This window comes from Prinia subflava, chromosome 8 (assembly GCF_021018805.1).
Source record: "Prinia subflava isolate CZ2003 ecotype Zambia chromosome 8, Cam_Psub_1.2, whole genome shotgun sequence".
In the NCBI taxonomy this organism is placed as follows: domain Eukaryota; kingdom Metazoa; phylum Chordata; class Aves; order Passeriformes; family Cisticolidae; genus Prinia; species Prinia subflava.
Window position 1 is genome coordinate 626,969 of NC_086254.1, and position 25,737 is coordinate 652,705.

A 25,737-nucleotide genomic window follows, 5' to 3' on the forward strand; every position below is an offset into this window, starting at 1 on the left:
CTGTGACCTCCATGTAACCACTTCCACAGGAAGCACTGGCCATCACCGTATCTGCTCCATCCAGCTGGGAGCTGTGGGTTTCCCACAGGGAAGGACATCTAGCACAGCCAGGGCACGATCTCCCTCTCGAGGCAGGAATGTGGCTCAGAGGCAGGAATGTGGATCATTGCACAGCAGTGGCAATTGCAGGGTCTGAACACTGTGGCACAGGCAGCGGGGCGACTGTGAGGCCCCCACCTTACCACCCTGCAGTGTGAAACCAGTGACACAGTGACAGCTGGAGCCAGCCCTGACCAGGCAGTGGGTTTTATTGAACTATTTACAATGCTATTTCCCAAATCCCCTCTTTCCCATACCAATTGTAAAAAAAGCTTGCACATCACTATTAAACACCCTTTCCCAGCCCTACTCCCACTCTCCCCCCTGTCAAGGCTCATATAAATATCTGTGGTCTGTGGTGTGGTGGAGTCCGGAGGTGCCGAGCGAGGGCAGCTGAGCCTGCACACTCCAACTCCAGCCCCACTTCCCTACAGAATAAAGCTCAGAAGTCTTGGAGCAGTGCCCGCTGCCTCTTCCACGCAGCACTGGGATCTCCAGGCAGCACATGTGCCCTTTAGGTTTTTATGGCAGTGTCCCGAGACTTGTAGGCCACGCCACGGCTCTTCAGCTCTCGGACGATCCCTGTAGCAAGGAGATAAATACATTTCAGTCTTCTGGAATGAGGAGCCCTGGGAGTTTCTGGTGGTTCTGTCATGTAGAACTGCACAATCATCTTTGTTTCACAGAATCATGGAATATCCTGAGTTGGAAGGGATGCACAAGGATCATGGGGGTTCTGGCTCTGCACAGACACCCCAACAATGCCCCCCTGGGAGTGTTGTGCAAACACTCCTGAAGCTCTGCCAGGAGTGTTGGGGCTGTGACCATCCCCTGGGGAGCTTGTGCAGTGCCCCACCATCCTCTGGGGGAAGAACCTTTCCCTGATATCCCATTTAAACCATAATCCTGGGTATTTCAGATGTGCCTGGGCTGTGTCAGAAGGCCTCAGATTCCGGTCTCATGATGTTTCTAGCTCCTTCCCATGGAGAGCTTAGTCAGAAATAAGGAACCTGGGATTCCAGACACAGCCATAGCTTTCACCCCAGGGGTTTGGGATTCACTCCTGGGTTAGGAGTCTACTCTGGGGCTACATACTAGGCAGGAACTCAGCTGGATGGATGATGTCCTTTCTGCATTCCAGAGATAAAGCAAATCCTCTGTGCCCTCCATTCCATTTGTAAACATACAAATCCACCATGGAACAAGTACTTAGTGCAGGAGGAGGGGTATGCTCAGTGGGATTGCCACAACAGCACCCCATCCTGCAAAACCCTTTTCTATGAACAAAACTCCATGTTTTCCTGGAGCTGAATGGTTTGAGATGTGCTCACTTTCCAGAATCACTCATTAATCCCAGTTTATCCCTCTGATAGCCAGGCTTTAGTCAGCAGTTTACAATATATACTCCTGGCAAGTGCAGTGCTGAACCCTGAAACTCCCTCTCCAGTCCAGCACCTCCTCGCAGTCACCTTTGCTGATCCCATTGCACTGGGCTGATCCTGTCACACCTGGCTAATCCCATCACCCACATGGCACGTTCCCTGTATGGTGTTCACAGAGCCCCAAACCCTGACTCCAGCACACAGGTACCTTGGGGCAGGCGGCCGGTCACGGATACTGCATAGACACCTGGCTTAAAGGTACCTGCAGGAAAGAAAACCCTGAGTTACCCAACGTGGAGCAGCCAGGTGAGGATCCTCAACCTGTACAGATGTGCCCTCACTGCGGGGCAGAACCCCTTCCACAGTCAAACCAGCAGCTCTCACTGCCCCTGAGAAGGGTGTGCAGAGAAGGGATCTCCAGTTCCCAAATTACTCACTGATCCGCTGCCACTTGGAGACCCAGCTGTCCTCAGGGCTCATCATGGCAATGATCCTGTGGGAGGGATGGCACTGAGGGGAGGTCTCCTGGCTGGGTGACCCCACAGTACCACTTCGGTGTCCCCAGGCTCCTGGGGGACCGCAGCCAGGCCCAGTCCCACTCACCCATCGAAGGAGGAGCTGGTGCAGTCATAGACCATCTCGCGGTTGCCCTTCATCTGCAGATACGTCTCGCAGTTGTCACAGCCATCGTACTCGAATTGGTCGATGGTCTAAGGGGACACGGGTGTCAGGGACAGGGACCGGGACCAGCCGGGAGCCGGGTGGTCGCAGGGTCGGGAAAAGGGAGGAAACCCCGGGAAGGAGGGTTCAGGGCCAAGGCCGGGGCGGACGGGAAGCGCCCAGAGGCTGCAGAAGGCAGGGGAGGGAAAGAAGGCCGGGCGGGGAAGGGCCGTGGCAGGAGCGGGGAGGCCGGGCCGGGGTCGGAGAGACAGACCAGGCAGGGGAAAGACCGGGAAGGTGCAGGCCGGGGAGGGGGCCCTGGGCCGGGCCCAGGAGGGCCAAAACAGGCGGGGAAAGGGCCGGGAAGGGCAGAAAGGCTCGGGCCGGGGCCGAGGAGAAGAGCCGGCGCAGGGAAGAGCCAGGACCGGTGGGGAGCAATCCCTGTGTCGGCCGCTGTCCCTGTCCACTTCCCGGTCCCACCTTGACGAGGGAGCAGAGCAGGCAGGCGCGCAGGTGCCGCAGGTCCTTGGGGACGGTCTCCAGCGAGATCGCGGCCATCGCTGCCCCAGCGCCGCTCTGCGACTGCGCCGCGGCCCCGCCCCGGCCCTGGATCCGCCCCGGGCCGGAGCTGGCTCCCGTCACTGCCGGCCCAGGGGTCCCTCCCCGCGGGCTCCTCCGCCAGCGCAGCCCCATGCACAAAGAACGCAGACAGGAGACCAGTACATGGATAAATATATTAGTAAATAAATATATTTCTGAGCACATCAGCATATTCACACATCTTTGTGTTTATCGGACATAAATACACAGTTTTGCATATATATAAAACGTATTCTTTTTTTTTTTCCTGCCTGTGGTCTATTTTTTTTTTCCCTGGGTCATAATTTATTCCCAAACCCCGAGAGCCAGGACAGACTCAGCAAAAAAACCCCAAACGAAACAAAAAGCAACAACGAACCGATATTCACATTTCCGAAGGATCTGAAGGATTTGTGCGGGAGGGGAGATATCCAGCCAGCCCGCCCATATGCACAGTTCAGGGGGTGGGAGCTCCTGGGAAGGGGATCCCTTGGGGAAGGGCTGGGCATTCAGTTTGGATAGAGGGAGCTTGGAATGCTCTGGCTTCCATCAGTTTTTGGCTGTGACTTTGGATGCAAAGAAGGAAAATGAGCCCTGCGTCACTGCAGGGATGCGGGAGAAATTTCATGGTGGAGCTCACAGGCACCGAGCACTCAAAAGCATTACTCAGAAGCCAGAGGTAAAGAACTGTGAGAAATCATTCCCTATTTTCTCAGATACTGCTTCTTCCCTTCCAGGCAGCCAAGGATAGTCATCCATCTACTGAAGAGGATCTTTCAAACCCAAGTTCCCAGAGTTCCTCCCTCTCCTCCCCGCTGAGCCCCCACTGGGGCCGACCTGCACTCCAGCATTTTTTATGTAAACAGGAGCAGCAGCATAAGATCAGGAAAGGGAGACACTTGGAAGCAGGCGCTGCCCTGGCAGCCTGGTAATACTGCAGTGGGGAGTGGAGAGAGTGTCAAGTGCCGACCACTTTCCCAAAGAAGCTTGTGCCTCACTAATTCAGGAATCTCCTCTTTCCTTAGGCATAAGGAGGGAAAGAGAGGCCTTTAGAGCTGCACTTGTTCGTTTGAACAGTGAAATGCATCCCCTGCCTTCCTGATTCCTAAAAAACAGCAGTGGGAGCAGCCCGACTTCATGACCCTCCCCTCTGTTAAGCCTCTGAGCCCTCCAGGATGGTCAAGGACATGGGGAGCTGGTTCAGAAAAGCCCTGGACCAGGAGCACAAGAAGCTGAATGGGGTGAATCCAGACCTGCTCCTGGATTTTTCCTCTAGTTTAAGACTGATTTCTCTGCAGAGGAGAAAACTTGTGAGCTTGTGTCTTCTGCTTGTGCTATAAGACAAGAGCCTGGAAAGGTCTAAATGTAATTCTGCTGGGTTCTTTGATGAAAGAAATTCAGCTCTTCCTTAGACTGAAAGGTCCCACAGGAGCCTGGTCACAGGAGACAAGAAATGAGCACTACAAGGGAATAATGCCGGGTTTAAAACAGTGCTATTGGCTGATCACTTGACTGGCAGGAACTGATTAGCAGCTGGGACAAAGATGCTTTTTTTGAGGATTAAGGGAAGCAAACCCCGTAAAAAGATTTCCCACCAACAAAGGAAGGCAGAGGATTATCCTGAACTGGGACTGCATCACCAGAGTGCTCTCTTGAGAAGCTCCTGCTTCAAAGGAAGACACAGGAAGCTTTACTAAGCAGATGGGAAAGTTTGTCCCTACATCAAGTTTCAAACTGTTAGGAGTTATCTTCAGTTCGTGTTGTATCCTCACCAATGCCTCCTTGTACTTAGAAGCACTTGGGGCCACAGAAATGTGCACTTCACACGGGAATCTGGCTGATTTTTTGGCCTGACTGACCACTTATGGCAATGAACTTGACAGGAATTCTCTGCTGTTTGAAAGCTGCATGGGTTCTATATGTTTTGAATTTGGCAGGTTTTGTTTTGCTTGAATGTCTGCAAATTATGAGATATGAGAAATAAGAACAGTGACATTCAGAAAACCCCAAAATACTCATAAATGGGGAGGGGGAAAGTAATAAATGAGAGCCTGATGATTACTCAGATTTTCTCCTTGAATCATCAAAATGTTAGAAAGACAGAAAAATCCTCTTGAAGGATTTCAGGAGCCTTCAAATATGAAGTTAAGACTGAGTGATGGATAGGGCTCTGCTCTGCACTTATGGAAGCTTTTGTGTGAATTTTTGCTGTGTCTTGGGGCAATGAGAGGAAGGAGAGAAGTAGGATCCACATGAACTCCAGGATTTTCCATGACTCCTGTTATGGGGACATCTGAGATACGTTTGAAATATGCTCTTTACAGGGCTGGCCATGACAGCTATTTGAGGGTAGGTGGAGGAGTTAGAGGGTGAGTGAGAGACTTGTTCACATTGCCAGATGAGAGGGTGGATTCTTTGCAATGGAAAGAGTCTGACCCAGCTCCTTCCCAGAAATGATGATGTCCCTGTCTTCCCCTCTCCTGCTGCTGGCAAACACAGACAGTGGCAGGAGATGGCGTCAGCTGAGGGACACTGAGGTGACCAAAAGTGGTGAGAGCTCTTGGTTTCCACTGAAGTCAGAAGCAGCACCTTCCAGGGCAGCCCTGTGAGCGGTGAGATGGAGAATAGCTTGTTCCCGTGTCTGAAATAAGCATGGAAAAGTTAATTAAAGAAATCTGGCTTTTGACCTAAGTGAGGAAATGAAGTCAGGAGCTACCAGGCCACAGAAAGTAATTTCTGCAGCTTTTGGTCTCGAAGGCTTGTTTATTTTTGCAGTGTTTAGCAAAACCTTCTGTGGCATGAACACGCCAAAATAGCAGCTTGCACTCACTCGGTGAGCTCTCCCTGGGAGCCCTGCCCAGCTCGGAGCGATGCCATGGGATGACGAGGGGCTGCCTGTGCCTTCAGAGGAGATGGGCCAGAGAGCAGGGCTCTGTGTGACTGTCAGGGTGTGGGGACGTGTCAGGAGACCACGAGTGGCCTGTTGCTCTTGGCAGTCTGTGTCTCAGCAAGGCAGGGATGGGCTGTGTCCACTCCAGCTCCCAGCAAGCAAACAGACCAGTGTTTTATTAAACTGAGTGTTCATGGACATCCTGGACCTCCTCTTCAGATCCTGCATTCAAAGAAAAGCAGAAAGGAAAGTGTGAGCTACACCTGCCTGAACATTCCCAGGCTCTGCAGCACTTGGGGCCTTGACCCTGCAATCCAGAGAACATATGCTACAGGAAAAAACACTATGTGAAAGCTACTAAAAAAGCCACTGAGCCACTGAAACAGGCTCCCCAGGGAATGGTCCCAGCCCTGAGGCTGCTGGAGTTCTGGGAGGATTTGGACAACGCACACAGGCACAGGGTAGGATTGTTAGGGTGTCCTGGGCAGGGCCAGGGACTGACCGATCCTTGTGGGCCCCTTCCAATTCAGGATATTGCATGATTCTAGGAAGTTTCTCCCAGTTTTTCAGAGGGAATTTTCTGGCAACCTCCCAGCCAGTTTATTCCTCTAAGGTGAAGTACAATAAAATCTTAAGATAAGTCATCAAGCTACTCCTTATATATTTCAGAAGAGGCAGGCTAAGGGCACCCCAGGATTCACATCTCTACTAGGTGTTTGCTTTTGAAGCTTTTTGATGTTTGCTCTTTGTGAAAATCTGTACAGCTGATTCAGAAATTATTAGAAACAGAAAATAACACCAATCTGTATCTCACAGAGTCAGGGGGCAACAGAAACTCCAGGCAATAAGAGCAGAGAGCAATGATGCAAGATAGGAAGGACACATGTTCCACAGTGTTCAAGAGGTTGCACAAATTGCTTCTGAGCCCAGCTTAGGCTCAGGCTCTTTCCCAGCCCCTTCTGCCTGGAGAACTATTGACAGGCAGGTACTGAGCAGTTTACTTGGAACCATCCAAAAAAAGGCCTGTCTAAAAAGGTGCACTGAAGTCAATGCTCCAGACAGCCCCTTTCTCTCTGAGTCACTGCCTGTTGTCACACACACACCATGGTCCCTTCCTAGATGTCTCTCAAGCCTGCCCAGAACTCTTACAAAGGTAAGCATAGCCCAGCAAAGGCATACAGGTATTATTTTTCCTATTTCCCCTTTCCTGAATGTTTCTGAGATCAAAGGAAAGAAATGTCCACTTAGAGATTCATCGAAGGCAATTTAAAACAGCTTTTCAGAACAGTCACAACAAATTCTTGTTGGTTATATATCACCAGCTGTAGGAGCAGAGTCTTGAATATTAAATATGTGTGAAGCAAACAAACAAATGAGATTCTGCTTGGAAAAGTGTAGCTAATCAATGTGGGAAAATGAATGCACATGGTGTTATACATGTACACACGTGTGCAAGCATGGCCATAGTACCTGAAGACAGAGTTTAAGCATATCTTGCATTTCTGACTTGTGACTCAAGTATGTGGAATAAGCCTTTTCCAACTGCTTCCCTTATCACCAGCTTATGGGCAACCCAAAAAGAGACTGCCCATCTTCAAGCCCTCTGTGTTCACATGGCTTCAGTCTCAAACAGCATTACTTAAATATTTTCTGAAAGTTATGCCTGCATGAAGTGTCCCCTGCTTGTGCTAAGAAAATATCAGGAACTGGGGGAGGCGGGAGAACTTCAGCTGCTGGACTGGCCATGGCAGGGCAATAACCTGGAGTACACCTGATGACACCAGAAAAATCGTGTTCGTTGGGTGTTAGGTTTTAAGAGTGTTTTTTTTCTGCCCTCTGATCCCTTCCTCCACGCCACCCCCTCCTCCCCCCCGCAAAGATCAAAGACGTGACATGAAAGGGACTCAGGATGAGCAGGAGGGAGGAGAGGGGGCGGATGTCGAGAGCACTGCAGGAGGTGAGATTTCCCAGGGAGAGAAATCAAGAGATTTCATCAGCTTGTGCTGGAGTAATGTGGCTGTTCTGGGATGCTTTTTGGGTGTCCGAGGCAGTTCAGGAAGCCATCCAGCTGGAATTCACTGCCAGTTGTCTATCTTCCCTTAAGAGGATCCATCAGCATTGCTCCAGGATTGATTCTCCAGGGACACGACTCCCAGGTATAGTCTTTCCCAGGCAACAGAAAAGCCAGAGATGCACCTTTATGCAAAGTCCACCAAGAATGGCTGATGGAGGTGCTCAAGGAAGAGGCATAAACTCCAAGATCACACAAGGCTCTTTGGGATCATCCCCAATATTATTCCCTGCAATGCCAGTGCAAGGCACTGCCTGCACAAGTAGAATTTCTCCAGGGGCTGTGGACCAAGATTCAGCCTCACCTGGCAGCTGGGCGAGGTAAGCACACACCTGGAGGGTGCTCCATCCCACAGGAGCACCAGCAGCTTCTGGAAGCCCTGGTTTAGGAACTTCCTGAGCCAGAGGGTGGATTTGCATCTCTGCATTTGCTACCTCTTGATCTGGCTCTCAAAACCATTTTACTTCTGGCATCTACACCCCCTGGGCAACCAGCACCAGTTTCACTACACACCATGTGTTGCCTTTTAGGTGTTTTAAAGCTTCTGGTTCCCGTTTGATGCCATCAATTACTTTGTTCTAAGTACTCTCTTATCTACCTTCTCCTCTGCTCTCCTAATTTCATATCCTCTCTTTCATATCCTCTGCTAATCATTTCTTTTCCCACATGAAAGTCTCACTATTCTTTCTATTTTCTCAGAAAAACCCATCTCTGGGATTGTACCAGATACCTTTCTGACCTTCTTCAAAGCCTGATTTCCCTTTCTTTTTCCACCCTTTTTGGTGATCAGGAGCTATGAGAGATCACCACAGGCTTACACAGCTACATAAAGGCATTTCCTGCTTGTCCCACATAGTTCCCAGACAGCTGATGAGAATGATGATAATAACAATAATGTAATTTTTACTTAAAAGTGGCTCTGCTTGTGTGTGGCATTTTGTGCTACTTACAGGGTATTTCACCCACCACTCTCACCCAACAGCTCAGCAGTAGGAGATCCTCCTGTAACACCTTGTATTCAGTTTTAATGCTGACATCTTGATGGATTTTATGTTATACACTTTGCTAACTCCTCTCCCTGTCCAGGCTATTTATGAGCTTGCTGGAAGGTTCAGACAGTTGGAGAACTCCACTTTTCTCTTTCTCTGAGTAATTCCCCTCCATAATTCCCACTCTTGTCTCCTTTTTCAGTGAGTTATTTACCTGTGAGAGCACCTTCCCTTTTATCCTTTCAGAGCTTCCTTCCCCTAAAAGATCTGCCAGGTGTTATTTCTCCCTACAAAAACTGGGTTGCCTCCTCCCCTAGTTCTCACATTTAGCCATGTGCCTACAAGTCAGACCCCATATTTGAATTTTTAACAATTTGCTTGGCTGGAAAGTCAGGCTCATTGTTCTGTGACTTCAGCTATTTCCAGCTTCAGCTATTTTCAGCTATTGCCGCCAGCTCTTCCTCCTGGCTCTGGGCATGGTTAAGAGATTGCAGTCCACATTCAGGATTTATCAGCTGTGTGCTTGAGCCCTGCAGGATGCCCAGTGGGTAATCTGTACCCCTGGCAATTTGTTACCCTCCACTGTATTTCAGAAGTGCTCAAACTGGTGATCTGATTTGTAAGGGATCCTGCCAGGTGAGAACCTCCCCAGGCATGCCCCTGGTGATCACTAATGCAATAAAGGCTCTTCTGTTCTGCACTTACAGCCCCTGAACATCCCTCAGACCCGTGTTACTCCCTAGGTCTGAAGAACCCCAAGCAGCCTTCTCCCTTCTGATGGAGCTGAAAACGTTTGCATTAGTAGTCTATATTACACAAGCTGTTCACAGAAATACTCACTGGCCTGTCTCTCCATGGCTCTGCACTTCACTTGGCATCCAGCTCTGTCCTGATTTCCTTCTCCAGCCACACCTTGGCTTTGGAAGAATAGTTTCCAAGTGCCCTCCCTGCCCTGCTGCTTGACCAGCCCTTTTCGGGGGCTCTAAATGATCTCAATGCCCAAAAGCACCTTTTGACTGCTTATTTTAGCAATATTCTTGTAGGACTCTCCTGTCTATGTAGACTCTTCTTTGCAGCCTGTGCTGACAGTGTTATAACCCTAATGTCACCCTCCTTCTACGTGGGGGCAGTTGGGGATTTTTGTGTCACTCGTCACTGGACATCACACTCTTCTTAGTGCAGTGTCTCTCCCATGCCACCAGAAGAGACACATGCTTCTCCTCTCTGTAATTTCACCTAGGAATTACAGGGTCCCACTGTTTGCTTTTCTTTTAAACTGAGTTTCTGAAAAGTTTATGTCAAAACTTTAATTTAAAGCTGGTCTTTCTAATTCATCCACTTGTATTTTTAGCCTTATGCCATTTATCTGGAGGCAGAGATGCACTTTTCCTTGGTCTCCTTGCCTGTGTTTTGTGTCCTGCTTGCATGAGACTGTCTGCTTCTTCTCTATTGATTTATACCTTTCCCAAGATAAAGAACCAATGTGATTATAACTCAGAGGCTGTGTTATGTCAACAAGTTTTCAGCTGGGAGGCTTTTCTGCATAAGCCCTGCACAAGCTCTGTGCTCTGCTGTTAATAAAGTTAAATCCTGAATCTATCCAGTCTCTCAATCTTGCAAGGGAATTCTGACTCTCTGGCTGGCCCTGAAAGCATCCACAGAAGCTACTGCAGTAAACAGACATATATTCACAGCACTTTCAGATCCTTCAGGTCTTTCTACCTGCTGGAATGGGGAGGAAAGAGGGAATGAAGGCTTGGTGTGCTTGGCAAAGCAGCTGGCACTGGCTTTGGGTGGGGGTCAGAGGGTCATCAGGAGGTGGGCAGAGACCGGGGCCACTGGAACCATTTCCAAAGAGACAGAAGCATCCTAGCACGGACCTTGCAATTCCTAGCACCCTGTGTTAGTCAGCCTGCTCTTGGAGCCCTCCCAGGTTCATTTGGGAGCTCAAAGCAAGCCCTGAGCCAGGAGGGCTCTCTTCATGTGGGGTACCCTGGGAGGGCATCAGCACTCAGAGCTCCCTGCACCCAGTGACATCTCTGCCCTGATGCCTCCTTATCTCTCCAAACACTAGCATCCCTCCAGGCCTTGGAAGAACCTCCCTATCACCTATCTGTAGTGTCAGGCACTTCTGCACCTAGGAAAAATACCTAGGTATTTATGTTCCTAGGAATCTGGGAGGCCAGAAGGCTGCAGGGAGCCAGGACTATGCCCATCCAGCCTCCCTGGCCCAGTGCCTCCGCGGCACCGGGAGCCTGGGCGTGGGGTGGGGCTGGATAGACAAGCACTGGGAGGAAGTTATTATCTCTGCGGCACAATGGGCACAGTGAGTCACAAGTTTAAGGCCAGTGTTTTTAACAGAAATTAGACAACCCGATCTGTGTTTGGTACCTAAATCAAAAGGGTTTGCCCGAGGACCTGCAATGAGTCAGTGGCAGGGCGAGGAAGGGAGCCAGGCTCTGCTCCCAGCCAGCACCTGCCCCTGCTGACTCGCAAGTTGCTGCCTTCAGAGTACCTGAGAGACCAAGACCTGGGAGCTAAACTCAGGTTCTTTCAAAGACACTCGTCTCAAGGCATTTTCCTTCTCTTTGTGAGAGATGTGCAGCAGTTAGGAAGAGGGCCAAACTTTAATTACATCTGATTTCCAAAAGACACTAAAAAGCAACTCCCACGCAACAGAGGCAGGTGAGAAATGAGGGATGTGCAAATCCAGCAACTCAATTAGTCTGTTCTGCTACCCTGGGCCACACACACTTCCTTTCTCACTGATTCCAGTTAGCTGGGTTTGGCTAAAACAACTGGAGGCCAAAAAGCCTTAATGATAACAACTCTGCCATTAAGACACCCAGACTGGTGCAAAGACACTGAAAACTGTGGTCCCACCCCTTCCTTTGGGAGATATTCCAGCTGCTAGAGATGTTTAATTAAAATTAGCCACCTTATTTCTCAGTTGCAGTACTTCAGGGTTTGGTGCACTCTTTAACACGCTTGCTTATCATTCAGGCCACCACCCTCATGGGCGAGCTCTGGAATGCTCCTGCAATCAGCGCTCCTGTAGGAAAACTCATCAGGAAGGTACCAGGTGTCCTGGCAGCTGGAGTTCCTTCAGCAACCCTCCCATCCCCTGCCATTCACCTGCTCGCTGCCAGGAGATGCAAAGGCCAGACTTACCCTGACCACCCTGCTGAGACGGGCAGTGAAGACGGACACTCAGACTGTGTCTGGGGGTGCCCGTCCCTGAGAAATCTGCAGGAACTGAACGGTTTCTTTCCCATCCTGACAAGCCCTCCTCCTGCTTCCTCAGCTCGGAGCTGGACTGTGGCACTAAGCACTTCCAGAGTGGCCGGGAGCCGCTGGGCAGGGGAGTGCTTGGGATCAGGGGCTGGGCTTCGGGAGAGCAGCGGAAGCCAGTCGGATGGCCAGGAGGAAGGTGAGGGTCACAGGCTCGGGGCTCGGCTGAGTCCTTGGGCAGGAGAACGGGGTCGGGCTCCAGGGGACACTTTCTTTTCCTTCGGTGATGCCTGCTCTGTAAGCTGTGTCTGGGGGGCAGCGGGCCAGCTGCTCCCAATTGTCTGTTGGCATCTACACTGAAGTCCAACCTGTTTGGAGAAGTGGAGGGGGTGTGAGGGGGCTCCCAGCCTTCCTGGGGACAAGCTGGTTGTCCTGCTGGAGCTGCCTCCTGCAGCATGGCACTGCTTTCCAGAGGCTGCTCAGAGTGATGACTTTTCTCAGTCCTCTTTTGTGTCCGAGCACTGTGGAAGGCAACCTTGGCCCCAGAGTACCGGGATTTGCGTGGCCCAGGCCCCTGCCCGGCTCGCCCAGGGGGACACTCCGCATCCCGCCTGTAGTGGTGGTGCTGATGGTGGTGGTAGTGGACGTGGCTGAGCACCTGGGGCTTGGCTGGAGCAGCCCCCCCAGGCACCATCAGGTCCAAGGACCGGGGCCGCCTCTCCCTGGGCGGCCGCAGCTGCTCCTGGCCGTGGTCCGTGGTGGGGCCCTCAGAGCTGCAGTACACAAAGGGATCGTAGTCACTGCTGAGGGAACTGCGGAAGGTGGAGCAGCTGCCGTGTATGCCCTGCAGGCTGACATCCGTGCAGTTCAACATGGAGTCACTGGAGGAGCCGTGGCAGGGCCCTGAGCTGGAGTCACTGCCTGGCCCATCGGCCAGGTACCCACTGTGCTCCGTGAGATAGCTCTCCCCAGAGCCACTGCTGTTGTGCTGGTGCCCGTGGCCAAGCCCTCGGCGCAGGGTGGGTGCACGGTGCTGCTTCTGTGCCAGGGCTGTCTTGGGTGCCAGACAGGAGGTCTGAGGCTGAAGGGGGCATGTCCTGTGGGGTGCCAGCGCCTGCCCGCATGCAGAGGGGTTGGGATGCTGCTGCCCCAGCAAGGCTGGGGCCAGCGGGGCCACATGGCCGCAGGCCAGCAGGGAGGTGGCTGGTCTGTAGGGCATGTAGTGGATGGTGCCAAAATCCAGCTGGGAGAGCTCTGGAGAGCGGAAGAAGGGGTTGCCGTGGGCTGGCTCTGGGGGAAAACTCCTGAGATTCCTCTGAGGATATGCATGTGGGAGGTGGTAAAGGGCATGTCCTGGATGCTGGCGGAAAAGGTGGAGTCGCCGCCCAGGCTCCATGTCCTGAGGGACCAGCCTGGAGCTGGCAGCCATGGCCTGGTCCCCTGAGTCTCTGGCTGTGGAGAAAGAAGGGAGTATCCAGCACATGTCCCACAGCTCAGAAGGGAGTATCCAGAATAAGTCCCACAGCCCAGCTGCAGCAACCCTGGCACTGATGCTCCACTGCCCTCCCACCACGGCCCCACATCCTACCTGTACTCTGCAACTCGCTGCCACCACCAAACCACCCTGATGGTCCCGCACACTACTCAGCACTCTCCCTGCTGCTGCTACCCCTAGATCCCACCTTCCCTTCCCCACAAGTCCCAGGACTGGAATTCTTCCTCTTGGTGCAGGTCCCAGCCCAAGCCCAGCACCTCACTGTACCCTGGTGGGCTCACAGGCAAGGGACTCCTCTCCATGCACACTGTCTTCTGTCCACTCTGTGCACAGGGATACAAAGACCTGTTGATCCACCTCCCAACAGCAACTGGAGCTCCTGGGCACAGTCCTGCCACCAACCCTGTCCCCAGCCAGGAAATGCCGTATCTGAGCCCTACCAAGAATATTGAACATGCAAAGTGGACACGTGTGGTGTTGCTGCAGCCAAGGGTCAACACACTCCCGATGGAACTCGTGGGAGCATGAGATGATCCGCAGTTCCTAGAAAGAAGTGGAGAGGACAATGAACAAGGAGAACCATGTTCCAAAACCTGGATGGGTCCCTCTTGATGCAAGTGAGCCTGAAGGACGCACAGATGTCTAACAGTGAGGGATCGGCAGCCCAGCTGTATATGGAGGAGGCTGTGGAGCACCTCCAGTTTTGATCTGTGAACATCCAGAGAGGTGCAAGCCCTCAGGAGCAGGGAGATTTCAGGCTGGGTGCTCTGAAGCAGCAAACCCACTTTTACCCTATTTCAACATGGGCATTTACCCCACAGCTGGATTCATGACTTCAGCAGACGCTTTATAGCCCAGGGGCAGGCATACCTCCATGGATGCAGTCCCTTTCCAGCACTCAGGAGTTCAGAACAAAGCACCTCACAGGCATCCACCTCCTGCCAAGCTCAGCTCCCGCTGCTGACCCCCCCACCTAGGAAACCGGAGCCATGAGTGCCCTGCCCAAACCCTACCTGCCCCTCGCTGAACTCCTCGAGGCAGATGGCACAGACCGGGGCGGAGCTGCAGCTGCTGGCCGAGTCCCAGCGCGGGGTCGGCCGCACCCGGGGCTGGTAGCGGCGTGTGGCCAATTGCCCGATGGCCTGCAGAGTCTGCTGCTGCACCGAGTCCTGCAGAGACAGACAGGGCTTGAGGAGAGGTTCAGCCTTGCTCTGCCCTCCCGTATTCAAAATGGGATTATCAGAAATCTGGGGACAATGCTCATCTGCAGAGTAACTTACTGTCTAAACTGACTCAGCCAGAGTAGGCTGTCACCAGCAGGAGACATCTGTCTAGGACATTCAAATCATTCAGCAGTGCTGAATTTTTGATCCCCAAAGGATTGCCTCTCTATAGGACAAATTGGATAGTCTCAAATATGTAAATACATCTGACTCTGGGAAGATGATTATTTCATTTCTTAATTTCTATTAAGAATACTGAATCATACAATCACAAAATCTTGGAATGGTTTTGATTAGAAGGAACCTTAAAGCTCATCTTATTCCACTCCCTGCTATCTTCCAATGTCCCAGGTTGCTCCCATCAAACCTGGTCTTGGACACTTCCAGGGATCCAGGGACAGCCATGGCTTCTCTGCTCAACTTGTGCCAGAGCCTCACCACCCAGGACAAGGAAGAATTTCTTCCCACATCTGATCTAAATCTCTCCTCTTAGTTTAAAACTTTTCTCCCTGTCCTATCACTAGCTGTCCATTTCCCGTCCCAAAAGGTGTATGTTCATGCTTTTCCTGTATTTCTGTTTGCTCAGACATGTCTGCTCCATGAGATCCCTACCTGAGTTCTGTTCAGCTGGCACTTTGTGCGGACAACAAAAATCAAAATGATGACGACCACAGTGCTGACCACTGTGAGAAGAATCCACACGTCGTAGTCTGGCTGTTGGATAAAACAGGACAGAAATTACTCTTGGTGGGAGTTAGAGGCTAGGGGAATCTCCATCTCTTCTGGACCATCAGCCTTGGGAAATATCATCCTTGGTCAAGCTCCTCCTCCTTGCTCTTTACAGGTAAAAGAAAAAACGGTTCAGTCTTTTCTGCACATCCATACAAGAATAGAATATCTCTATCTTGCAGCATCTCAGCTCCCTTGAGATCATGGTCTAAGGTATCACAAGATGAGAAAACTGAGACTTGGTCTTACTTGAAGGAACAGAGAATCCCCTTGCCTCACTCCTGACATAAAAGCAAAAGAAACTAAGCTAATTTACTTGCAGCAGGTCTGAACGCTAGAGACAACTCCTGCAACAGGCTGTGATCTCCATCCTTGAGGAGAAAACCTCAGCCTCTCTGGGAAAGCCCAGCAGGTTGGGAGAAAGGATACAGGAGACAGCGAGAATCATGTGTCTCTCACCCAAGTTGGTGGCTCCTTGACCTCTATCTTCACGTGGGCCTCTCTGTTCTTGTTCACAACGCCCATGAGGAGCTCAGCGTCGTGACCCCTGATCAGGACCACGGGCTGGCTCAGGCCTCTGGGCTTCCTCAGCTGTAAAGAAACAAACACAGTGAGGGCTGATCCAGAACAGCCTGAAACAAGGATGATCCTGGACCCTGTGCATGTCTGTTCCTCATGATGCTTGTTGCAACACCTCAGAGACTGACTGCTCCCCCAAATTTACACAATCCCTCTATGATGAATCAGATGGAAGCTTCTCTTTTACCAATTTTCCAGCATGGATTTCTTCATTTTCCCTGTTGGTGACTCCTCATGCACAACTGGCCATTGCTTGGTGTCTCTTGAGTTCCTTTCAAAGCCCCTGTGCAAAAGCTCTTGGTCCCTCCTCATACCTGTGGAAGTGCCAACACCATGGCCGAGTGCTGCCTTCACCACAGAAATGCTTCCTCTGCTCTGGACCCATTCAGCCCCCTTCCTCCCTAAGGACATCCTCCTTGTTCCTGGTCACAGCAGCAGTTTTCCACTGTGGTCCAAGCAGCCTGGCACAGGCTGGCTCAGCAAGTGTCCAAGCCTGCTCTCCTCCAGACTGACTGGATCAGGGTGGCCATCAGACCCTTCCCATACCCCGAGGGGATACCTGGGGGAATCCAAAGGTTGGTGGACAGGGAGGGACATGTGAATGCAGGTACAGATGGTCAGGAAGACCAGGGAAGCAAGGCCGAAGGCTCTGAGTTGTTGATAGGACTTGATACTCTTGGGTTTGGTGTACCAAATGGGAAAGCTGGAAAAGTGGGAACCAAGGCTTGGGGTAGGGATCAGAGACTGGGATCTGAACAGCAACCTTGGCATCACTCCATGTGCCTGAATTTGCTGCTGTGTTTCTTTGGCATCAGAAATTAAATTGTAAGTGCATGAAAGAACCACAAGGGATGGATCCAGCAAGGAGTCAGCCCAGAGTCTGGATGAGGTCAGGCACCAGCTCCCCTATCTGTTCCCTACCTAAAGCTGGATGTTTTTCATATCCCTGAATTATGTGGATGGGGAATTGATTCCCTTCCAGAGATGAGAACAGTGCTGGGGAAAGGAATCTTTCGAGGTGTCTAAACCAAGGTTAAACCTTCACCAACAGCAAAGCAGGGGGATGTGACTTTGGCTTGAAAACTTGAAAAAACACCCTTCCTGAGGTACACTGGGCTGTCTGAACTAGACGAGATGGGGAAATTTGTGACTTCCCAAGAGGAAGCATCCAGCTCCCTGCAGAAAAGTTTGATTGACCAGAGAATGTCTTTTAAGAGCATGGATGTGCCACGGAGGGTGTCTGTGTAGAGTAAGAGCCAGCACCCAACACCATCAGCATCCTCCTGGGACCTCCCACTGGTGGCTGGGGGTTCTGCCCTGAGCACATTTCAAGATGGGAGAGGAGTACTGTGTTTTAGCTGAGGGTATCACTGGGGTCTGTACCTGATCAGCAGCACTTTCATCATCAGTGATGTCGAAAAGGATCGCACGGGCTCCACGCTCCCCTGCCAGCTTTGCCTGTCCAAAACAACAGAAGCTTCAGTGGACATTTTGTACTGTAACCTGTGTCCACACCTGCCATTCTATCTGTCTGTGCCTCCTGGGCTCTTTGCAGGAGAAGGAAGCATCTGCTTGGACTGAGGAAACCGTTCCCACCTTGGTTCCTGAGCTTGCATTGGGCTGCAGTGTCTGCTCTTGCCAGAGTTCTGCGGGTGGTTTCTTCCCAAAGTTGCGGAGGTGAACTAGTTGGTGGCCTTGCAGTCACAGCAACACACAAACCTAATTGTTCCCTAGCTGTTTGTGTGCCAGGTGCTCCCTGGTTTCAGAGCTGGATTTGCTAGGGAGGGATGTGTTAGCCCTGCTGACCTCCACAAACAGCAAAAACTCCTGCAGATCCCCTGTCACCTGGCAGCACCAGGGCTGTCAGAGGGCCTGACTTCCACTCATGCTGCTCTCCCTGGTTCCCCCTGCTCATCAGGGAGAAGCTCAGGTGGAGCCAGGGCTGCAGGTCTGCTCTAGGATTAGCAGTTCGAAAGTTTTTCCAGAGGGGAGGGACAGCTCAGAGACCCACCCAGCCGAGCACACATGCCACCCTGGTGAGGTAACCAGCCAGGATCTCGAGAGTCACCCACCTCCTCCCAGGCAGCCCCTGCAGCCCTCCAGGCAGGCAGAAGCAGCCGCAGGAGATGGAACATGAACAGAAGGCTGGGCTGCACCGCGGGTGCTCAGGCAGAGCCCTTTGATCGGTGCAACCAGAGCAAACAGGAGCGGCATTGCCAAACCCTGGCTGGAGCCCACGTGGCACTGCTCTGCTCCCAGCTGCACTGTCAGACACAGGGAGCCGCCGGGCCAAGGGATGCAGCATTTCTGCATGGCCGAGTGCCACCAGCTCCATCCCTGCTCCAGGGTCATCTTGGCAAGAAGTGGTGGGGGCCTGGGTCTGGGCACACGGATGGGAATGGAGCTGCAGATGGCTGGGAACAGGCAGAGGTGGAGGCTCTGAGCTGCTGATAGGATTTGACACTCATAGAGAAGCTGGAAAAGTCAGATTAAAGCTCAAGACAGGGATCAGAGATTGCGGTCCTGCCTGGGATCGAAGGAATCTCAGTGTTTGCCAGCACTTTCAGGGGAAAAGGACTTTCAGGGAGTGAATTCCACCTGATAGTCAGGCTTTGATGAACAACAGACAGCTCTACAAATATTTTATCCTGATAAAGACACTGACTGTGGGGCAATGAAACCTGAGACTGGACAAGTGACTTTTCCCAACATCTTTCTGACTCCTATTGCAAAGGACACAATTTCTGGTGACCAGGGACAGGGCCCACGGAACAGCTGGAGCTGTGCCAGGGAGAGTTAGGGTGGATATCAGGGAAAGGTTCTTCCCCCAGAGGGTGCTGGGCACTGCCCAGGCGCCCCAGGGAATGGGCACAGCCCTGAGCATTTGGTCCACTTCCAGGGATGCTCAGGGTGGGACTGTTGGGGGGGCTGTGCAGGGCCAGGGGCTGGACTGGATGATCCTTGGGGTTCCTTTGCAACTCAAGATTTTATGATTCTGTTCAAGCCTTTCACAACCTGCTCGATACAAACGATTTTCTCAGTGTTTGCTATCTTTGCGTGGTATCTCTTCAGCCACATGGCATAGCTGAGCTCCCTCTTTGAGGACTGAAACACTTCTGGTGCAAATAGGTATTTACAGGATGAGTCTGGAGATCTCAGCAGTCTGTCAACCAGACTTGCAATCACTGGTTCACTCAGAAATAAAGAAAAAGCTCCTCAAAACATTTACAAATTACAATCAGAAAGAAAAGTAAATAATTTTGAATTGATTTCAGAGGTCCTTCCCATGCCTTCCTCTGCTCTAATGCCTTCCCTGCTGGTTTTAAGTTTGGATGCTTAAGCAGTGATGGAATTGAGGAAGCAGGCAAGTGCCTCAGGTAGCTGGTGGAGTTCTCCTCGTGCTCGGCTGGCCAGGGCTGTCCGTGTGCAGGGCTTGGCTGTGTGACAGCTGAAGCAGAGGTTGTGATAACACTCTGCACATGGCTATTTTTATCATCACTGATACAGCCCTGCAATTCCACATGCAAAGCTCTGCCCCAAGACACACTTGCCAGGAAAACAAGGTTCCTGCCCCAGCACTAGCCACATCCCACATCTACAGCCCTGCTCCAGAGGAGGAGTGTGCTCCTGGGATTTGGATGAAGAGACCTCACCATCCCTGCCCGTAGAGGCAGCTTAGAATGAGATGATCTTTTAAGGTCCCTTCCAGTCCCAACCATTCTGTGATTCTCTGATCTGTATGATGTTGGAGGGAGGGAGCTTGGCAGAGGCTTCAGGAGAATGGAGAAGCAGACAGGCAGCAATTGCAAGGGGTGGAAGATTCATTATATAAGGCAGGGCCCATGGATGTGGCCAGCTTAAGGAGCATCTGCTCTATTTCATGGCTAAACTACTTCTGTTTGTGGGAGAACTGTGAGCCTCTCCTGGTGAGATTTTAGAGCAGGAACACCTGCAGGATAGCGATTGCTGTCATGTACAGCTGGATGTCAAAATCCAATGTTGGATCTGGCTCTGGTAACAGAGTAGTGATGACTGATGGCCAGTGAACTCAGCCTACCAGGTGAACTGAGGGTTTGTTTGCTTTGGGGGTTTAGGAGTCCTGGAGAAAGGATCAAGGTGGATGATCAGAGTGCAGCAATGCACCGTGTCTTGTCCCCCCTGTGTCCACCTTTCTCAGATGATTCTTGGACTTGGTAACACACTGATACTTCCAGTGTTGTGATCAGAATCTCAAAGATGAAAGACAAAACTAGCGAAACAGTTAGAATCTCGGAATCCCCAAATGGTTTAGGCTGGAAGGGACCTTAATACTCATCTCATTCTACCCCCTGTTATGGCCAGGAACACCTTCCACTAGACCAGATGGCGCCAAGCCTCATCCAACATGGCCTAAGTTTTGAAACCTTTTAAAGTTCTGAAATGGAAGATGGGCCTTTGCAGCTGCTTCATCCTCCTGTTCACAATCCTCCACAGCAGCTGCACTGACTGAACATCCTGGGGCATCCTGGCACCACTGTCATGTAATAGTCGTATCTGGATGGACATGGGACAGCTGGAGGCACCTGCCCAGCCATTTTCCTCATGTCTGTCATAAGCTGCCCAGGTTGGGCCAGGCCATTTTCCAGGTGTGGAGAAATTAACAGCAGGTTGGCAACTCCATCACACTGGCTCATGCCAATAGCTGGCACCAGCTCCAGAGCAGTAGCATCCCAAATTTGGGCTGGACAGCCTGGGGAGGGATAGGTACTGCTGCCTGGCTGCCTGTGCAGTCAGGGGGAACCAGCCCCGAGATGACAAATCCACCATGGCATTACATCCCTTTCCTTGCTTTTGATGCCACAGCCTCCATGAAAAAAACCCTGCTGTACAGGAGCAAAAACTGGGTCCAGGTTTTGCCTGCCTTCTTCAGCTGAGCTGCAGAGAATGTGGAAAAGGACCCTGTTCTCATCTCCACCACATCATTACCAGCAGAAAGAAGGCAACAGGGTAGAATCATCTGAAGGCAATCCAGGTAAAGCCAAGAAGAGCTGAACAAGGGGGGGTCTTATGCTTGTACAACACTTGTACAAGCATGAAAATAGCCCAACATTTGGTAGAGAGACAATCAAAAGTAAAAGTCAATGTCATCCTTATCCATGCAACTTAATCAGTCACAAAGACTTTAAGGCTTAAAATGACCCTTGTTCCTACCTGACTTCCTTATTACCAGAGAATTGGATCAGTGACCTCAGCTTTTGGCACAGGAACTGCTGTTTCACTGAGGTGCCTGATACAAAGACCTCTGAGGTATCCCAGGGCCCAAACTGCTAAGTCATGACCCACCACTAGTTCAGCTGGTCTGCATTTCTCACTGCTCAGCACTGACTCTTCTCATGCCTCATCCAGTGAAGTATTACAACATTATTTTTGGAAACAGAACTGCAGAAGATGTTTTCTGTGTCCATATTTTCCCACAGGCCAGAGAACGCAGAGAAACAGAAATCCCCTCACAGACCAGGGAACAACATGAGGCTGTGAAACAGGAGGGGCACAAGGCCGCTGGGCAGCGAAGAGTGTGGGATGTTGGGTAAGGTCTGAGCATCCCAGAGCTGCCAGGCTAGGGGAAACTCCACACCTTTTACAAAGTCAGGCAGTCCAAAAGGTCAAGGGATGAGTGTTTGGGACGGCTGGCACAGCATCTCTCCCAAAAGACCCCTTCTGCCAAGGACCTGCTCTGTCCTTGTCCTTTTCTCCACTTCCCAACAGCTCTAGGAAAGAGCTACTTTGCTGCCTACTCCTGCCCTTTTTTTTGCTGTACCACAGGTTTCACTTCCTAGGCTGATGCCATTTCAAGCATTTTTGCACTTACCTTGTTGGCCAGGGACAGGCAGGGGTTGGGATCCCGATCCGGCTGTTCCAGCTTGACGATGGTGATGAATCCTGATTCTGTGTGTTCATCCTCACTGGTGTTGCACAGGGATAGTGGGTGGGACTAAGGGACAAAAGCAAGGGAAAACTCAGATCCTGGGGCTCAGCACTGCAAGGGGGGCTCAAGCCCACCCTGCAAATCCCCTGGACCTGCCCAGAGGTGTAGGACCCCCTGTTGCTGGGTGTCACCATAGGACTGCTACATCCCATGGCCCTGCCCGAGCCAGTGAGGCTTTGAATGACACAAAAGAACAGTCACTGCCCAAACGGGGTGTCACCTCAGCCTCTCCAACCACCACAGTCTCCCCAGAGCCTGGCTGGACTCTGTGAGCTGGAGACCATAGAGACCACAGTTTCATGACCTCCAGCTGCACCTCACTGACCCCCCTGGCACTGGCCTTCCCAGGAAGGTGGCTGGCAGACATTACCCTTAATTCCAGGGCTATACCCATCAGAAAAGTGCCAGGAATGCTGCTGGAAGTGACAGGGGCGCTTTTTGCTGCCTGCGCAGTGATACAACCCAGCACCAATTCCGTATCTACAAGCACTCAGAACGGCAGAGTTGGGAGGCACCATAAAGCCACAGAGTTGCTTTTGGTAGCACCAAGACTAGGTGCTAACAAAACCATGAAAGTAAGTTAAAATCATCAAGTCCTAAGGTGACAGCATGGAGACCAACTAGTTCTAATGTCTACTGCAAATGTCTGTGTCCGTGAGTTTGTACCCAACTCATAATCATGTCTGGAACTGCTTAAAACCAAAGTAAAAGCAAAGGATTTCAGTAAAATTTGAAATATTTTAAAATAAAAGTTTGTATCCTTTTGTCAAAACACGGGTCTAGTGGAAGGTGTCCCTGTGCATAGCAGTGGGGACAACTGCATGATGTTTAAGGTCCCTTCCAACTCAAACCATTCTGGGATGCTCTAACTCAGACTTCAGAACATCAGATAGAGTGCAATTGTACCAAGCCAAGCACCACCAACTCCAGAAATCCAGGTTTTCAGGGAAGCAATTATGGGTTATGGCTTGGAGCAGTGGGAAGCTCCCCAAAAGCCCCTGCTCCTTGGAGCACTGACAGGCACTGCCTCGACCAATACCAACATGGCATTCAAGTGCCTGTGATCCCACTGGATTCACCCAGAATGGCATAGATTTATGCTCTGCTTGCATGGCTGGGAGCTTGGGTTAATATGTGATCATGGCTTTGGGTTAATATGAACTTGTCACAGCCACAGAAAAACACCAAAGAGGAAATGCAGAGTGCATCTCAGGATAGCTCCAACAGCTCAGAGGGACCCCACCCAAGCCTTCTCCAGGCTGCTCCTGGAGCCTGGGGTAGCTGGGAAGAACCCTGGATCTGTGTCTGACCCTGGCTGTAACACTCACGGGACAGTGACAGTCCCACATGCTGAGCTTGGAGCAGCCTCTCTGTGACCAGGATTGCTGGGTCTGATCCCAGTGTTAGGGTGAGGGGCCCTGCCACAGGGTGTCCAGAAGAGAAGCTGTGGCTGCCCCTGGATGTGTCCAAGGCCAGGCTGGATGAGGCTTGGAGTAATCTGGGATAGTAGAAGGTGTCCCTGCCCATGGCAGGGGGTAGAACAAGATGAGCTTTAAGGCCATTCCATGTTCCATGATTAATGGTGAACACCAGGAATATGAGCAATGGGCCAAGCTGCTAATGGCAGCTCCAAATGTGCATGCGGAGCATATGGAAAATGCTGGCAGCTGCTCTGGAGCAAGAGTCAGATGATAAATCTGGAGAAGACCTGCTGAGGAATGCTGGTCCCTGCACCTGAGGCCCTTCCAACATGGGCAGCTGTCCATGGAGTTGAGGCAGAGTAGTGACCCCTTGTTATTCTGTGCTGGGTCCCTTGCAGACACTGATCAGGCTGGAGGCTGAGCCCGGGAGCTTTCTCAGCACCCTGCAATGCCCAGGGGCAGCTCAGGGCTATCTCAGCACCCTGCAATGCCCAGGGGCAGCTCAGGGCTATCCGTGGGGCAGGGACACAGGCACCATCTGCCACACCCACATACTCCACTCATCTCTGCTCCAGAGATCCCCCCCTCTCCTCCCCTCAGCTCCTTCTCCTGTTTGTTCTGTACTAGCAATTCCTCCAACAGCAGCACAGCAGCAAGACGTGGCTCTTATTTTCTACATCCTTCAACAGCATTTCTTGGCATTCCCACTGCCCCATCCCTGGCATTATGAGTGAGGGATCCCAGCTGTCCATTGTGCTCACAGGACAAGAGCAGACTTGAAAAATAATCTAAGGATGATGATGTGGACATCAAAAAAACCCAAGTATTATGAGACTTCTCAATGCAGAGAACTCATGCCCCATGCGTGTCTGTGGCTGCAGAATCAGGATGCCTTGCTCCCTCCTGGGTCTGCGGCTGCAGATGGGCTCTCAGGCAGGACATCACCCTCTCTGCTGGGCTGGGCACTTCTGCAGCACTGACTGCCACAGCCACGGCTCCTTACAGACCCTTATCTGATCTAGGAGACACAAAATCCCCTTGCTGAAGAGAGGGGGTATGTTCATACCCAAAATCAAAGAGGCTTCATACATGCTGCCTAAATCCCATCACACTCCTGTTCTAGCACTCCCCCCTCCCAGGGGCTCACGGTCAGCAGAGGGACCTCAGAGGTTTTATGGTGTACCCCACAGTGCTGTTCCAGCTGGAGCTCCCTGGTGGAAATCACATTGCTGCTCTGCCAGATCCTTCAGGCAAGACAATCCCTGCCTGGGCCTGTGCTCCTGGGATCCCAGTGGTGGGCTGGGATCAGCTGGCAGGGTTTGGACTCACTCTTGGGTGATTTAGCTCTGCAGCTCTGTCCACACCCTGGCCCTGGTAAGACACCGCCAACCTGTGACACTGCTTTGTCACTTTATCTGTCTCTGTCACCACATCCCTCCTGTCACACCTTCAGAAAGGACTCAGAGCTCCTCCTCATCCCTATCTTCTTGCTATCACCTTTTCATTTCTTCTTTCCTTACCTTATGGCTTCTCTTTATTTTCTACCTTTTCTGTCCACAGTGCCACTCCTAAAATACAGAATTTCACTTTTTAAACTCCTCCTTGCTATCTTTACCACTTTATTCCCACCAGTCCCACTACCTTCACACCAATCTGTCTCTCCCAGCATTACTCACAGGTTGTACTGAGCAGCAGAAACATGGGGAAAGGTCCTGGGGAATCAGGCATGGAGAGGTGCCCAATTCCCACTTGGGAGCTTCATGTAGAAAAGAGGAGGAAAAAAGGTGACCCTAAGAGCCCACTTTGCTGCCTGAAGGCAGGATCAGCCAGACCTAAAAGATTCAAGTGTCAGAGACAGTTCAAAAAGGGGGACTCCTCACCCACTGCAGGACTCTCTTCTCCTCCACACCAGAAAGTATATTCCAGTGCCTCACTGGAGTTGGTTTTGCTACTGCCTGAGTCTATTAATTCTCACTGAATCAACCATGCCCATGGAAAAGAGATTATTTGTGCTTTTTTTTTTTCCTCCCCAAGGAGCCTTTAAACATTTCTGTTCCCCTTTCTGTTCACCAAGGAGTCCTGAGGGACAAGGGTTGAAAAAGGACTCAGAGAAAGTCCTCAGTTTTCTCTGTAAGAGAAAAGGGAACTCAGAGCACTTTCCACGCTTTCCTCATGGGAGAGGAATGAATATTTGATCTGATCTGAAGTGGCAGGAGAAATGTTATAACCAACCCACAGGATTGGCATGGAAAAGACAGGAAGAGAACAGGACAGGAGAGTGTTCACCAAAGGGCTTGAGAAAAATCCTGGACTGAACTCTTCACCACATTGGCCACAATCTCAGAAAAAAAAGGAGGCAGCAAATATCAAAATGCATTTGAAGAAGTAGAGAGGAACGCAGGAAATGGCAGATTGATAATCGTG

General features: G+C 51.3%; 2 protein-coding genes across 4 annotated transcripts in view; both read right to left on the minus strand.

The window, feature by feature from the left end:
* Positions 1-278: 278 nt before the first annotated feature.
* SUPT4H1 (SPT4 homolog, DSIF elongation factor subunit) lies at positions 279-2,849 on the minus strand. Its single transcript, XM_063402322.1, has 5 exons — positions 2,622-2,849; positions 2,085-2,191; positions 1,919-1,974; positions 1,690-1,743; positions 279-681 (listed from the first exon to the last, which is right to left on the minus strand). The coding sequence occupies exons 1-5, from the start codon at positions 2,832-2,834 to the stop codon at positions 614-616; spliced, it is 498 nt and encodes a 165-aa protein (XP_063258392.1). The 5' UTR covers positions 2,835-2,849; the 3' UTR covers positions 279-613.
* A 12-nt stretch (positions 2,850-2,861) lies between these two features.
* The window catches only part of RNF43 (ring finger protein 43), a 60,366-nt gene continuing 37,490 nt past the window's right edge, over positions 2,862-25,737 (minus strand). For 2 of the 3 annotated variants that reach the window (XM_063402321.1, XM_063402320.1), the window contains exons 3-10: positions 21,776-21,898; positions 17,311-17,385; positions 15,808-15,939; positions 15,232-15,333; positions 14,410-14,565; positions 13,837-13,939; positions 11,842-13,353; positions 2,862-5,832 (exon numbers count right to left, since the gene is read on the minus strand). In XM_063402321.1, coding sequence (XP_063258391.1) covers positions 5,789-5,832; positions 11,842-13,353; positions 13,837-13,939; positions 14,410-14,565; positions 15,232-15,333; positions 15,808-15,939; positions 17,311-17,385; positions 21,776-21,898 — 2,247 coding nt within the window. In that variant the 3' untranslated portion in view covers positions 2,862-5,788. The remainder of the gene's footprint in view (positions 5,833-11,841; positions 13,354-13,836; positions 13,940-14,409; positions 14,566-15,231; positions 15,334-15,807; positions 15,940-17,310; positions 17,386-21,775; positions 21,899-25,737) is intronic. The other variant, XR_010081025.1, reaches the window with a different exon arrangement.

Coding starts and splice junctions, on each gene's coding strand:
- SUPT4H1 (XM_063402322.1), bottom strand. CDS start 2,834: ATGGGGCTGCGCTGGCGGAGGAGCCCGCGGGGAGGGACCCCTGGGCCG. Junction 1,744..1,918: donor CTCCAAGTGGCAGCGGATCA/GTGAGTAATTTG, acceptor TCTTTCCTGCAG/GTACCTTTAAGCCAGGTGTC. Junction 682..1,689: donor GACCGGCCGCCTGCCCCAAG/GTACCTGTGTGC, acceptor TCCTTGCTACAG/GGATCGTCCGAGAGCTGAAG.